At 49.8% G+C, this 15,530-nt stretch overlaps 2 protein-coding genes across 3 annotated transcripts in view; both read left to right on the top strand.

Moving 5' to 3' along the window:
- LOC144125121 (uncharacterized) overlaps window positions 1-15,530 on the top strand; it is a 393,458-nt gene that overhangs the window by 288,682 nt on the left and 89,246 nt on the right. The window lies entirely within an intron of this gene.
- On the top strand, window positions 290-5,306 carry LOC144125125 (V-type proton ATPase subunit E-like). Its single transcript, XM_077658231.1, has 3 exons — window positions 290-472; window positions 1,248-1,535; window positions 4,884-5,306. The coding sequence occupies exons 1-3, from the start codon at window positions 380-382 to the stop codon at window positions 5,196-5,198; spliced, it is 696 nt and encodes a 231-aa protein (XP_077514357.1). The 5' UTR covers window positions 290-379; the 3' UTR covers window positions 5,199-5,306.

Raw genomic sequence — 15,530 nt, forward strand, 5'->3', positions numbered from 1 at the left:
TCCGGAGTCCTCCACTACGGCATTTTTTCATCCTTTCTTCTTTCACTCCCTCCTTTATCCCTTCCCTTACGGCGCGGTTCAGGTGTCCAACGATATATGAGACAGATACTGCGCCATTTCTTTTCCCCCAAAACCAATTATTATTATTATTATTATTATTATTATTATTATTATTATTATTATTATTATTATTATTATTATTATTAAGTTTTTGTTGCATGTGCCGCTGTTTGGCACATGCGAAAAGAAAAAGAAGTGGCACGAGCGAAGATTCACGAGGAAAGAAAGAAGAAGAGCACGCGTGTTGTCGGACCCCGAAGACGCACTCCTTCCTGCGAACGGCCGAACAGGACACCCCAGGTCGAGGGCAGGGCACAAAATGGCGGAGAAGACGATGACCAGGACGTCGGCGGCCGCGAAGGGGGACACCTTCCGCATGGCGGCCTTCATCGAGCAAGAGGCCGACGAGAAGGTAACCGTGCCGCGACGCGCGGCAGAATTCGGTTAGGGCTGAGTACGAAGCCTGGGACAAGCGCCCGTAGGGCTGCTGCAGCGGTCGGTTCGGACAACGTTCAAGTACCGCGTAAGTGCCGCCCGCAAATCGATGAGAATGAGGTGCGCGCCTACGCGCGTATCGTCAGCCGTAAGAGCTGGAGTTCGCAGCATGGCCTTGAGTACTGCGGCCACCTTCACAAAAAAGCTGGACGTCTTGCGAGGCTGCTTATATTGTTCCAGATGCCAGCAGCGATGCTGATGTTGCTAGTATGCTAGCGTTGAAAGGAAGATGCACTGCGCTCGCTGCAGAGTATTACTTAAGATAACGGCTCATTTACCGTGGCGGCATGCTCTGCTTGACGACCAAGTGCAAGAGCACGGCTCTGGGGTAAGAAATATTTCCATAATAAGGTAAAGGATAAAACGCCGGGGGAGGGGGGTTGTCGCTGTGAAGAACATTGGGATATAATGCACGTTACGCTCTTGTCACATGCTCTGCAATCTCGGCCTACGAGTCGTTTGGCATTTCGTTGCCATCGAAACATGGCCACCGCTGTAGTACCGAACTCGGAGCCTTAGGCTTCTCAGCGAAACCGCGACGAGTAGACGTGTCTCGTCGCAGCGGACACTTCCTTTCTTCTTGTTACAAGCTCACGTGGGCAGGCCTTCTTGCCCTGCCTATAGTGCCATTCCTACTCTGTAGGCGTAAGCCAGCAGTGGTTTCTCACATACCTTCGCTGTGGCGACACAAGGTTGAAGAGATCGACACCAAGGCGGAGGAGGAGTTCAACGCCGAGAAGTGGCGGCTGGTCCAGGAGCAGCGCATCCAGATCGTGGACTCGTTCTCCAGGCGGGAGAAGCAGGTCGAGCGCAACCGCAAGATCCAGAACGCGGGCGTGAAGAACGCGGCTCGGCTGCGCATCCTGCAGGCCATGAACGAGCACGTGATGCGAGTCGTGGCCGAGGCCAAGAAGGGCCTCAGCGTCATCACGGGCAAGGAGAGCCGCTACAAGCCTTTCCTCGAGAGGCTCATCCTGGAGGTAACAGTGGGCGACACCGCGCAGCTAGCTGGCGCTCAGACGCCCACAGACACGATCCTAGTGGCCCTATATACAGGAGCCACTGGTTGCAGACGACGGACGTTGGCAAATGCCTATCCAGAGCACATGCGCGGCGCTTCAAAACTCTGTAAGCCAGAGTGGACTAAAAGTGCTACGTGGATGAGTTTGTTGAGGATTACCGGCGTGGCCGCAACTATTACTCCCTCAAAAATACTTATTATGCTACCTGGGACACTTAACTCCAAAGGGGTCATCAGCTGCACTTACCCTCTGCATGGACTATTCTCCACGACCATTTTATCTATTTTTTGCTCGAGTGCAGGTAAAACCGTAGGCTCCTACTGCACGAGAAGTGAAAGGTTCTGTTTAACTTTGACCAACTGCCAGTTGCCTGGTTTCCGCAGGCATTACGTATGAGAACCGTACAGTGGGGACGCGTGAAAGGAAAATTTGCCTTCTGCCAGATCGCGATCACTCTTGTTCGTAAAGAGCAGCAACTACTTCGCTTTCTCGCCAACAAGCTCGGGAGTGCTGATTGTTTGGACAGAGCATCGGAGTATCGACTGCGTTAAAATTAATTATGCGTCGTAATATAAGCCGTCTCACGCCGTTGAAGTTTTTTTTTTTTTTTGCCTTGAGTAACAGAGTAAACTTGCATAATTTGATACTGCTTAACTTCCGACCTAAAGAAGACCACACAAAAATAAGCCTAGTTTTCAAAACTAGTGTGGGACGCTCACGAGAGAGCAAGAACGCAGATGGCGCGAGACGAGCAAGGAAAGGCTAGAGGCAGAATAACAGCGGGGGAGAGGAAGTCCCCAAAGAGAAAGGAAAAGGAAAGAGGGGTAGCAAAGTTTCCTCGAGCACACGCTCTTTTAATGAGCGGCCTGCGGCGAAGCGCGATGGAAGGCGTGTAGGTGCGCAGAGATGCACGTACCCTACGGCGCGTTGCCATTCGAACATGGCGGCTCACGTCGAGAAGAAATATCAGGGCCTGTTTCTTCCGTGCAGCGCCCTTTGGTGCGTTGGCGCGCTAATCAATTCTTGCTCAGCCAGAAAGTTGACTGCTTCACCGCAGGAAACGTGTTTCTCTTCAGGCATGGTCCTCATAGCAGCCCGGGCATTAGAGTCGGTTCAGGGTAGCTAGCTTTCGGTGGACACAGGTTTGTAGACTATGAAGGACCTTCCTGCTGCGTAATATATACAGGCACAGCTTCGGCGTCGACCCTTCCACTCTGTTTTTCAGGACAGGCATTGACGTAAGGGTGCCGCAGTTAACAGTGGAATACCGCCTTTATACCTCCCATCTTATACTTTGTAACGCTGCCTACCAGAGGAACCTCTCCACCCACTTAATTTTCCACAGCCTAAAAAGCAATGATATCGCTACTAGGTCTCTGTTGAAACTGTCGTGTCTACTTTATAACGGTCATCGCTGCCGATAGGCGCAAGCGTAGACGACTCGGATGCGAACGGAGTCCACCCGTAACGATTCGCTGTCTGATTGTTAGCGGCATTGTTTTGAACGCACTTGGCACTAGCGCTGCAGAGCACAGAACTACCGATGCCCTGAACAGAGAGTGAGAGTTAAGACGTACGGGGAAAGGGTGGCGGCCCGCCGTGTTACGACCGAAGCCGCGGCGGCGGCAGCTGCTGCTGCGGCGTCGACGCGCAGCTCGGGTTTACGATCCCAACCCTACGATCCGCCACGGCTGCAGTCGCGCGCTGGAATAATGGAACAAGCGGGCGCCCAGCCCCTCCTCACATTCGGGGCCGACGTAAGGGAGAGATCATCTCTAATAGCGCTTGTCGAGGCGAAAGTTGTTATAGGGCTCGGCTTATGCAACCAGCGCGGCCGCACGCGCCTGTATAGGGAAATGCCGCCACCGCACCGCGACGGACGTGGGGCAACACTAATCATCCTCCCATTCTTCTTTCCTTTACCTCAAAGCTTTCTAACGAATGCGTGGCGCAGAAAAATAAGACCGGGCGTCCGGAGAGTTGCGGGATTGCAGCAAGCCTGAGCGCGAAACGAAACGACGTAGTGTGAAGCGTGATGTGTGTTCGAGTGAAGTTTAATGCGCCCGGGTCACTTTACGTATACTGGGGATGCATTCTGTGCATGCTTTCGCACAAACCACTGGGTTACGCTCCGTGATGGCTCCGTGGTTTTGGGGTTCGGCTGCTGATCCTAAGATCGCGGGTTCGAACCCCGACCGCGGTGGCTGTATTTCTACGGAGGCGAGATATAAAAAAATTGCTGGTGGTTTAGCCAAATTGAAAATAATAATAATAATAATAATAATAATAATAATAATAATAATAATAATAATAATAATAATAATAATAATAATAATAATAATAATAATAATATTATTATTATTATTATTATTATTATTATTATTATTATTATTATTATTATTATTATTATTATTATTATTATTATTATTATTATTATTATTATTATTATTAATATTATTATTATTATTATTATATAATTGGTTTTTGTGGAAAAGAAATGGCGCAGTATCTGTCTCATATATCGTTGGACACCTGAACCGCGCCGTAAGGGAAGGAATAAAGGACGGAGGGAGAGAAGAAAGGAAGAAAGGGGTGCCATAGAAATTGTTTTTTTTCTTGGGGGGGGGGGGGGGGAGGGAGAGGAAATCGCGCAGTGTGAGACAAGCGTCGTTTCCTTTTCTAAAAACGAACTTACATTTTCCTTCGCTTACGGCGCGGTTCGGGTGTCGGTCTGGATCCCCGGCAGGCGTCGCATCGATCACACCTAGCGTTCCGCTGAACGCATCAAAGTGCACCGGCGTTTTACGCAGAACCCACTTTCATGACCGGCGCATGCGATGTCGGCAGACGGTTTCCCGCTTGACCGGAAGGCAAGGTCAAAGGTCAAAGTCGAAATAGTTGGTGTAACAGCCGCTGGTGTCGCTGCTGTAGCTGACGTGATGTGTCGAATCTGACTACCACCAGTTATGCTCGTGGTTTCACCTTTACCAACATTTAGGGCGAAACTTGCGGCCACCACGACCTCTAGCTACATTCAAGGCCAAACCTGCGGCCCCGCTGACGGCTAGAATAGCTGGCGTAGTGAACCTTTTCGCTTCAAAAAAAAAAAAACGCCCGTGTGCACCCAGTGGCCAGAATGAACGGTCCTGCACAATTCGCGGCACAGTTCAGACGAGTGCAGCGCCTGTGCACCGCTAACGCTTCTCGTGTTTTTCAAACGCCAAAGCGGAACCGCATTCGAGAAAGATAGCAGCGCCCCACGCGGTCACTCCGCGCGTAACACACTGCGCGGCGTCGCGGTCCCAGGGCCTGTACCGGCTCTCGGACAAGGAGGTGGTGCTCGCGTGCCGCAAGAAGGACGAGCAGGTGGTCAAGGCGGCGATGGCGGTGGCCGCCAAGCAGTTCCGCAAGAAGACCGGCATCCAGGCGAACGTGGTCGTGGACGACCAGAACTGGCTGCCCGATGAGACGTGCGGCGGCGTGGTGCTCACCTCGCGGGGCGGCCGCATCAAGGTGGCCAACACGCTCGCCACGCGGCTCGACATGATCGCCGAGCGAACCCTGCCCGACATCCGGGCGGCGCTGTTCGGCAAAAACCCGCACAGGAAGTTCAACACGTAAAAGCACAGAGACACGGTGCTGCCTCCCTGACGAGGCGTTTTTCGCTTTTTTTTTGTTCGTGCTGTAATAATGAGGTCAGCCTGGACCTTCTGTATAAAAAAATATATATTTGCAACCCATTTACATGGCTCGCTATATGCCTATATTTACAGCTTCTCGCAGGGAGATTTTGTTTCACTCTGTTGTACTTCTTATAAGGGGTCCGTTTGAAGCAGTGTTTGGAGCTTTATTTTGCTCCCTAAAGGAAGTCAGTCTGTGTCGAGACTGCTTGGGCTCGCGTACAAACTAATCTACAGCGAAGACTTATTTGGGCATAATTACTCCGATAAATGCTTATTCCCTCGTAGCCACTTGACATGCGTGTGATTCTGGAGCTGTACAAGACATTTTTAGTGCCCAGTTTTTGACAGGAAGCAGCGTCGATAGCAAAAATTTCCTCTCATCCATAAAAGTGATCTTGCATATTAAGTGAAAATAAATGTTCGCATTTATCTTATTTTAGGTTTATTCACGCATGCCAAACAACATATGACGTGCTGGTTTATAAAGACTTTTTTTTCTGTACAGTGCGCACCGTAGTAATCCTGCTCACCTTCAAGGATCCTATTGTACTTCGGTCAATGATGTCTCGTTGTTCTACTGTGCAGCGGGAAACTATGTAAAAGACATTGTGCAACAGTCTGAGGACTAGATATTTCAACAGGCAGTAGACACCTTCTCTCGGCGTAAGTCCAGGGTTCTGGATTAATTTAGATCACCTAGAAAGCATGTTATAAAGCTCCAGGTGGCTGAAACTAATCCGGATCCTTCCACTACGGCGTCTTTCATAGCCCATGTGCAGGTTTGGGTCGTTAAAACCCACAGAACGTGTTATACCTTATCTACGCGAAACCAATTGAATAAGAGATTGAGAAGGAGGACAAGTCACTAACAGGCGTGTGCCTTAACGTAAACTGTTAGCCTGAGATAACACGTAATCGCACCGACGTTACGCCGCCGTCGTTTCACCACTGTTTCCACCAAGATGATGATGTTCCTTAATGCGCAGAAAAATCTCATTCCATTCCCATTCTTGCACTCCGCCTGTATGAATTTGCGGCCTCCGCAGCACGAATCAAACCCGCGACTTTGTCCTCTATACCTAAACGCCATATCCAGTAAGCCACCGTTGTGGATCGTGTGGCGCCTAGACACAATATGTGTTCCACAGAAAACTTCAGGAAAGAGTACCGAAGCGTACTGAATTAACTTTTCGGCGTGCTGATAAGGCCCGTGATGCATTAATTTTCGTGCGCTTGAACAGATTAACATTCAAGTACGCGTCAAAGTTGTAAAGAGAGTTGTCAAGAGCAGCGCACGACACTTTCCTAAAACGCGAAGCCTTAGCGTATCATCCTGATACTCTGCAACGGGGAATTTTTCATACAGTAAACAACGGATTCGCAGGTTTGGCAGCTACGCTAGGAGGTTTAGCGCAGTAGAAAGTTTTCTCAGCTACTTTTAGAACCTGTGCTGGCATCTAACGAGTGTGGTCAAAGCCGTACGCGCATTTCAGCAGAAAGTATTAAGCATTTATAAACACTTATTACAACTCATGACGATGAACCCAACGCGCATAAGGACAGAAGGGCTCTAATTCTTCTTTGTGCATCAGAAATTCCATTTTTTTCCTCCATTTAGACATTTTTCAACGCACAGCCCAAACTTCGAAACGCAGAAAAGGAAAATGCAGTCATGCTTTTGGAACCGGAATTCCAAAAGCATTTGAAAAAAAATCTCAGACACAGTTTGCACTGTGGATGTCAGGAAGATGTGCCGTTCTGTTCTACCAAGCGGTTTCGCGACAGCTCCTATCAATGTTTTTACGCGACTTAAAGTAGCAAAACCCTTGTCTTTAAGCACACTGCGCTAGGTGAGATTAGCCCGCATCTCATGGGATACGCCATGTCCCTTAAAGGACTATAGACACGAAATTTTTCCTTGCGTGTTTTCTTCTTCTTCTAAATGATGCGCTAGACATTCGTATACATGGAGCACACTGTGGTATTCGTGTACGACCGCTAAATAATTTATAATTGAATTTCTTCTCTCATGCTGTTTCGGTTTCATCGACCGACCGACGACTGTGACGTCAAGTTGATGTTTTGGTCACGTGATCAACTATATAAACTAATATATTCGTTGATATGTCGTTTTAATTCACTACAACATATTGCCACCTAGTGTTGCCAGGTGGCGCAAGCTGTCCGCGAAGACGATGAGGTTGCGATCGTGCTATCGCGGATCGGCCGCCATTACCGTCTCCTCTTGCCGACTCCAGCTGTTGAAGCGTCTCTCCGTGAGAACTCCGTGACAATTTGGTGGAGGTGCGGGGTACGAGTATCCCATGCAAGAAACCCTTCCAGGGAGCCGTGCCGCCAGCCCTGCGCCGATTGACACCCCGGTACACCGCTTCAGCCGGAGGCTGCAGGGACTTTCACCGGAGCTTGGCCCACTCGCGACAGTCATGATACCAGCCACCGGTATTCTCACGCAAGCTGCCGGTGCTACACCTGCCCACTATACCTTGCAGACCCCGCGGGTTCCCAAGGCCTTCCACGGGGACCTTTTCGAAGACGTGGAGGACTGGTTCCTTCACTTCGAGCGTGTGGCTGCTTATAACCAGTGGGACGACGCCGCGAAACTAAGAAACGTCTACTTTAGCCTAGAGGATGGCGCCCGCACGTGGTTTGAGAACCGTGAGGAAGTTCTAACTTCCTGGCGAGAGTTTCGCCGTCGCCTGCTGGAGGCCTACACCAGCGCGGATCGCCGCGAAAGAGCGGAGCGGGCAATCCAGTCCCGCGTCCAGCTACCGAACGAAAGCGTACAAATGTACGTCGAGGACATGACGCGGCTCTTCAGGAGAGCTGATCCTGCCATGCCTGAAGAGAAGAAACTTCGGCACTTAATGAGAGGCGTCAAAGAGCAGCTGTTCGCAGGCCTCGTGCGCAGCCCACCATCTACAGTTGCTGCATTTCTTTCGGAAGCCACAACGATGGAGAAGGTCCTGCAACAGCGTTGCGCCAGTTACGACCGGCCCGTGCATGCTGCTGCAGTCACATCATCGTTTGCCACCATCGGACAGCATCCTGATGATTTGCGGGAACTTATTCGCACAATCGTGCGTGAGGAGCTTCACAAATTTTGTAGCCCGTCGCAGCCTGCGCTCGGTTCCATCTCCGCTCTTGTACGAGAGGAGGTGCAACAGGCGTTCCGGGGCCCTGTTCCTGCGGTCGACGTACCACCTCTGCCTGAGGACTACCACCGTCCGACGTACGCCGAAGTTGCAAGGCGTCCGGCTCCCGCTTCGCCGCCACCAATTCACGCCACGCCTCAAGCCCCGCGGCCCTCTGTGCAACCGGTGCAGTACTTCGAGGATCGTCGAGCACCCCTCCGAAAGGCCGACGTTTGGCGTACACCTAACCGACGACCGCTCTGTTTTCACTGCGGAGAGCCAGGTCATCTTTATCGAAATTGTTATTACCGACGCATCGGCATCCAAGGCTTCCGCACCGACTCACCGAGACCCCGTCAAGGTGAACGACCCCCTGAAATTGAAGAATTCCTTGCGGACCAGCGCAATCCATCCCGAGTGCAGCGGCAGTCGCGCTCACCCTCACCGAGGCGCTCTTCCCCGACACCTCCCGGCTTCTCGCGAGCGGCACCGGGCCGATCGCCAAGTCCTCGTCGGGAAAACTGAAACCAGCGACCTTCGGGGGCGAGGTCGCTGGGGGGCGCTGTGCTGAAGACCTCCCGTCGTCGCCGCTACAATCCGACAAAAACCCGCCGACGCCATCACCAGAGTTAAAAAACCGCGTTTCTTTAGAAATACCCGTTCTTATCGATGGTCGCAGAGTAAGCGCATTAGTTGATACCGGGGCCGATTATTCGATCTTAAGTGGACAACTGGCGACCATTCTGAAAAAAGTGATTACCCCTTGGCCTGGCGCGCACCTTCGAACTGCCGGCGGTCATCTGGTTACGCCCAAGGGTATGTGCACTGCTCGCGTTCAGATCAGCAAGTCCACGTTCGTCGTCAGCTGCATCGTCCTGGGCGAGTGTTCTCGGGACCTAATCCTCGGCATCGACTTTCTGCGGGAGTATGGAGCAATTATCGATCTGCGCAACCGAATCGTCATGTTTTCCACAGAGCAAGCCGCCGAACTCGACAACTCCTGCCAACGCAGTGCCGCACTTCGCGTTTTCGCCGACAGCGTCACACTTCCGCCCCGTAGCAGTGTTTTGATTGAAGTCGCCTGTGCTGAGTTGCACGACGCTGAAGCAGTCGCCGAGGCTAATCATTCGCTCCTCCTGACTCAAGGCATCTGCGCCGCTCGAAGCTTACTAACAATTCGCGCTGGCCGGTCTGCGATCCTTGTTACAAATTTTTCTCCAGAGCACCGGCACCTTTTCTCTGGAACTGCGATCGCTACCGCTGAAGCTGTTGTGGATGTTCCGATCTGCTTTGCGTTCGCGGCAGCGGCCCCTGACGACCAATCATCGTCTTCAGGCTCTCCCAAGACCGGGAATGACAAAAAATGACCTGTCAGCGATTATATTACGGGTTTTCCAGTGGATCACGTGACCAAAACATCAACTTGACGTCAGAGTCGTCGTTCGGTCGATGAAACCGAAACCGAAACGGCGTCAAGAATAAATTCATTTATAAATTATTTAGCGGTCGTAGACGAATGCCACAGGGTGCTTCATGTATACGAATGTCTAACGCATTGTTTGAAAGAAGAAAGTACGGAAGCAAAAATTTGGTGTCTATAGTCCATTAAGTTTCGCGTGTTCGGAGACATGAAGTCAAACAGTGAGAGGATAAGCAAGTTAATTACCTCCCAATACGTTAACAGAAGTGGCGGCACAAGTGCCCGAAAAAATTACAATGCAGTTCTTCTTTATTTTCTTTCTTTACGCTGCCGACAACCCAATTTTGTCAATGGAGCTGTCAAAACCAGGAAGGAACGGTCTTCGTGTCCTATTTTGTTTCTGGCGAAGCAAACCTGCCAGCGTGGCGCGCGAAGAGAAACTTGGAGACAGAGGAAGAGAAATAGTCACGGTCCTCTCTTATCCGACAAGCGAAAAACGAGGGAGCAAAATATTCAGCCAGGCCACTCGCCTGAAAGAGAAGGAAATCATCGAAAACGCTGTTGGCAACCAGAGCATACCTTTGGGCGCCTGAACTTCAAAAGAGGGGGACAGCCCGGCTTCCTTTTTCTCGAGTAAGAACACGGCGATGAAAGGTTCTTTTCTGCAAGCACTCTTTTTTTTTCTATACTGATAATTAAAGCCTGGGGCTCAATAACTTTCGTGCGTTTGACTAAGTGAACTGTACTGAAGACTAGGCGAATTTTGATCAAGTTGCAGCCCACCAACACATAGACACACACACACACAAGGAATAAGGTATAAAACTGACACGTGTTCCGACATTCCTTTTTTTATAATTTGGTTTAACTCTCTTCAAGGCACACTCAGGACTTTTGTCTTGCCTGCTTGATTCTCTTGAGGTCTTTTTTGTCTTGCCTGCTTGATTCTCTTGAGGTCTTTTTGTCTTGCCTGCTTGATTCTCTCGAGGTCTTTCCGGGCGTAGCCCATACGTTTTAGCTCGCGCCATTCTGTGAGAACTGAACGAAAGAAAATAAATTTCACGTCGCTCCCTCTTCCGGAAGGGCAAAGTGCTGTGCCTACTGCAGTTCAAACCAAATGACCTGAAAGGAAGCCACTTTTTAAGAAAATCAAATGGGGCTGGGTGGGGGAAGCTGCAAGAGAATTCTACAAAACGAGCTTCTTCCGAGAACTCGCCCTGCGCTGTCTTCACCCCCGGGAAGGCGGTGAGAAAGAATTAATGGGCGAAACACCTGGAGTTAAAGAAATGAGACGAAAGTTAAGCAAAGACAAAACAAAAGGCATTATTTATCGGGCTCCGGATTTTGCGAATCCTGTGGAGGAGAAGCGATCGACGACAAGCTGCGGATTCTCCTTCCCCTCGTAGTGGAAAGTTAAGCAGACTCAGCGTTAAGCAAAATAGTAAGAACTTAAGCTCGTTTCGGCGAACGCGGCTCTCGTGGAATTTGAACAGCACCAGCCGACGTAGCGAAAGAACGCTGGAAAGAAGCGAGACATGATAAAGCCAGGTTACTTCCCAATAAATGGTTCGCACAGCGGGAAGAGAGCGTTCAACAGCGCATCAGTAAGAAAGCTCCGAATTTTTTGCTCGCTTTCGCTGACTTTGTCACCTAAATTTTCTCGCAGTCTTTCAAATTCGACAAACTTGACACAAGAAGGGTACAATTTAGTATAAGCTCTGTGCCACAACGCGCCCGAATAGGAGTATGGGAACAGTGACGAAAACAGTGGGGCGTTGCTGAGGGCAGCGACGGCTGAGTGAATTAGCTGGGAAACTGAGTGACTGAGTCAGAAGTGTGAGTGAGTGAATTAGGTGGGACATTGAGTGAGTGGGATGAGTGAATTAGCTGGGACATTGAGTGAGGGGGTGAGTGAGTGAATTAGTTGGGAATGTGAGTGAGTGAGTGAATGAGTCAGTGAGTACGGTGAGTGAGTGAATTAGTTGGGACAGTGAGTGAGTGAGATTGTAAGTGAGTGAGTGAGAGAGTACGGTGAGTTAGTGAATTAGTTGGAACATTGAGTGAGTGACTCTGAGTGAGTGAGAGAGAGAGAGAGAGTACGGTGAGTGAGTGAATTAGATGGGACAGTGAGTGAGTGAGTGAGAGAGAGAGAGAGTACGGTGAGTGAGTGAATTAGTTGGGACAGTGAGTGAGTGAATTAGATGGGACAGTGAGTGAGTGAGTGAGAGAGAGAGAGAGAGAGTACGGTGAGTGAGTGAATTAGTTGGGACAGGGAGTGAGTGAGTGAGTGAGTGAGTGAGAGAGTACGGTGAGTGAGTGAATTAGATGGGACAGTGAGTGAGTGAGTGAGAGAGAGAGAGAGAGTACGGTGAATGAGTGAATTAGTTGGGACAGTGAGTGAGTGAGTGAGTGAGTGAGTGAGTGAGTGAGTGTGAGTGAGGGAGGGGGAGAAAGGGAGGGAGGGAGAGAGAGAGAGTACGGTGAGTGAATTAGATGGGACAGCGAGTGAATGAATTAGTTGGGACAGTGAGAGAGTCCGTGGAAGTGAAAGGTGAGGTGAGTGGATTATGAGGCGAATGAACGAATCAGCACGCGAGAAAGCCAACAGGAAAAAGGACTGCGATTAGGACTGTGAGTGAGTCCACAGAAAATAGTGTGAATAAGTGCGCGAGCAAATATCATGGCCGGCCAGTGTTTATTTGTCCTCTTGATTAGTGGGTAAACATCTTGAGGCAAAAACTCCCTAGAGGAGGGCGGAAGTGGAGCTGCGTTTCGAGCGATCAGGAGAAACACGAAGAAACGGCAACCAAAATAACACGCGCCGCGCGTCGCCAGAAACAAGCACGGAGGGACGAAGCGTAAAAATTGCACGTGGGTAGCGAACGAGCAACGCGTACATGAGCGCCTGAAAGCGGAGGCGCCCAAGTGGCCGGAAAAGCGGCTGTTTATAGAACAAGCAGCGGGGTGGCAGGCCCCGCAAGCTGATGACGGCGCCAGGGGGGCGCAATAATTTTCAGAAGCAAGCGTGCGGGGCTTCTTGCTCGTGACAAATTAGCCTCCGCCACTTATCCCCACATCAGACCGTGACTGCTGCGTCCGGCGAGGGCAGGGAGAGGAGGAAGAGAGAGAGATTCACTAGCTTTGTGGACGTATACGTTATAGGACTTCGCAGCTAGGCGGCAAAGAAATATGCAAATCATTTCTCCGAAAGCGTGTACAAAAAAAAAAAACTCGTCGCATCTCGCTGACTCTCCTCGAGTGTCGCAATTTATGCTGCGGCGCTGAATGGGGCTGTCACTGATAACGACGCTTGTTGCGTCATCGTCGCTCGCCCAGCGCCCCCGTGCCTGCATAGGCGATAGCGTGCGCGCCGGTGATAAGTGCGCTGCAGTGCTTAATATCCGGTCTGGCTTTCCGACATCGTGTTGTTGTTCTCCTTGTTATCATAAGGGAATTCCTGTGAAGTACGAGCGTATTATAGTGAGGGAGTAATTACTCACAGGCATCCACCCAAGCGCAGCCATACGGCTACAAAGGAAAGCTATAATAATAATAATAATAATAATAATAATAATAATAATAATAATAATAATAATAATAATAATAATAATAATAATAATAATAATAATAATAATAATAATAATAATTGGTTTTTTGGTGGAAAGGAAATGGCGCAGTATCTGTCTCATATATCGTTGGACACCTGCACCGCGCCGTAAGGGAAGGGATAAAGGAGGGAGTGAAAGAAGAAAGAGAGAAATAGGTGCCGTAGTGGAGGGCTCCGGAATAATTTCGACAACCTGGGGATCTTTAACGTGCACTGACATCGCACAGCACAAGGGCGCCTTAGCGTTTTTCCTCCATAAAAACGCAGCCGCCGCGGTCGGGGTCGAACCCGGGAGAAAGCTATACAGTTTTCTCAGAAACTTTGCAGTTAAAGAGAAATTCGCCCTGGTCCGGGGTTCGAACCCGGACCACCGCTTCACCGCAGCAGTCGCTCTACCAACTGAGCTAACCGTGATGGCAACCTTATGGCAGGGCGAAAGCGAATTGATCAGTAACTCTAATCGGGAACTGTGTTGGACAAATGTTTTAGGGGAATCTCCTAAGGTTTAGCAGATTGGCGTATTAGTTGGTTCACTGAGGTCGGCTTCACAAAGGCTCGTGGTTTGCATCGCGCTGCTTACGACGACTTCTCGAGTAAAACGCGCCAGACTGCATGTCCGTTCAAAGTGGCTCCAATGGCAAAGCGATACGAGAACAAAAGCGAAACCCGGATATCACAGTGCAGCAAAAGCAAGAATAACAAATCATTTCTTGTGTAGTAATAAAAAAACTGTTCAGTTGGCCGACACTTTGGATATTGTAACTGACCAGTGAATGGCCAACCACGAACTGAACTTCGTGCAAGTAGCAATACCCTGAACCCAATCCGATACCAATCCCACGTGAATCCACTTCCCTGAAAGGTATATCCCATACAAAAATGTCCTATGGCCGGCTGTAGAATTTTGGCCCAAATAGCTATAGACCTTTCCTATTTCTGTCTATAGCTGTCTATACAGGCTGATATATTTTTCTATAGAGAGCTTAAGACAATTGTATGGCTCCAAAGCTATAGCTTTAGTGGCATAGATTTTTCAATAGCTGGCAATAAGCACCTCTATGGGTGCTTGTAGACGTTAATAAAAGGCCATAGACGGACATAGCTTTTTCCATAGACGCCCATAGGACTTTTTTGTATGGGATCGATTGTTTCCTTCACAACCGTTGCTTCTATGCACCCTCACACATCTACAGCTGTACACATATCATGACGAACTCTTGGCTGAACTTTTAGTTACACTACGTTTATTGTTTTGCTTCTCTTCTTTGAGTGTGGCTTCTACGGCACCATTTAATGGGATTGCATAAATGGCAGGTCAACGTCAACTTCCAACACAGAACAGCTCCCGGTTATTGCCCCAAGACGCGGAAGACTGCTAAAGCCTGCGACGCGTCTTGCAATCGTAAGCGTAGGCAGGCTGTGTCAGTAAGGCCGAGGCACTTGTACTTGGTTTAGTTTTGCTTACACGGTGTGTCACCCACTGCCTTGTCTTCTACCTGAACTTAGTACACAGACCGGGCGTCCAATTGAGCCAAGCATAGCAAGGAGTGTGAAAGAAAAGAGAATGCGCTCTTGCTAAGAACCCTGAAGCACCTTGGTGTTTTCCTTTACGCGGGCTCATTTGCTGCAACGTAACCCGCAGTGTTACATTACCGCGTTCATCCCGACGCTCATGAGAACGTTCCGCCCGCGGGCATCTAAAGTACAATGAGTGCTAATCACTTGGGCGGTGAGTGCTGACGGTGAGCCGGTTCCTTGGGGAAACAAGAGTGCCGTAATTAACCTGCGCTGCCCGTGATTACACGGAAGAATTAAAGAAGTTAAAAGCGCCTAAATAAACTCAGCTCCGCTTGTCTGTTGTTTCGTGGAGACCGCCTGCGGGGTGGCGAAGAGCCTTCGGCTAGGCGCACCAGCCACGCAGGCGTTGGGAAAATTTGTAATATAAGGAAAATATCATGCAGCCCGAGCGCAAGCAGCGAGTGGACAACAGGACAACAGTGCCGGTCCTGTTGTTTCTTGTTCCCGGCGCCCTAGTGTTAGCTCGCAACTTGAGCGTAACACTTGAGCTGGCTGCATACGCGCAGTGGCATA

Source organism: Amblyomma americanum, chromosome 3 (assembly GCF_052857255.1).
Source record: "Amblyomma americanum isolate KBUSLIRL-KWMA chromosome 3, ASM5285725v1, whole genome shotgun sequence".
NCBI lineage: Eukaryota > Metazoa > Arthropoda > Arachnida > Ixodida > Ixodidae > Amblyomma > Amblyomma americanum.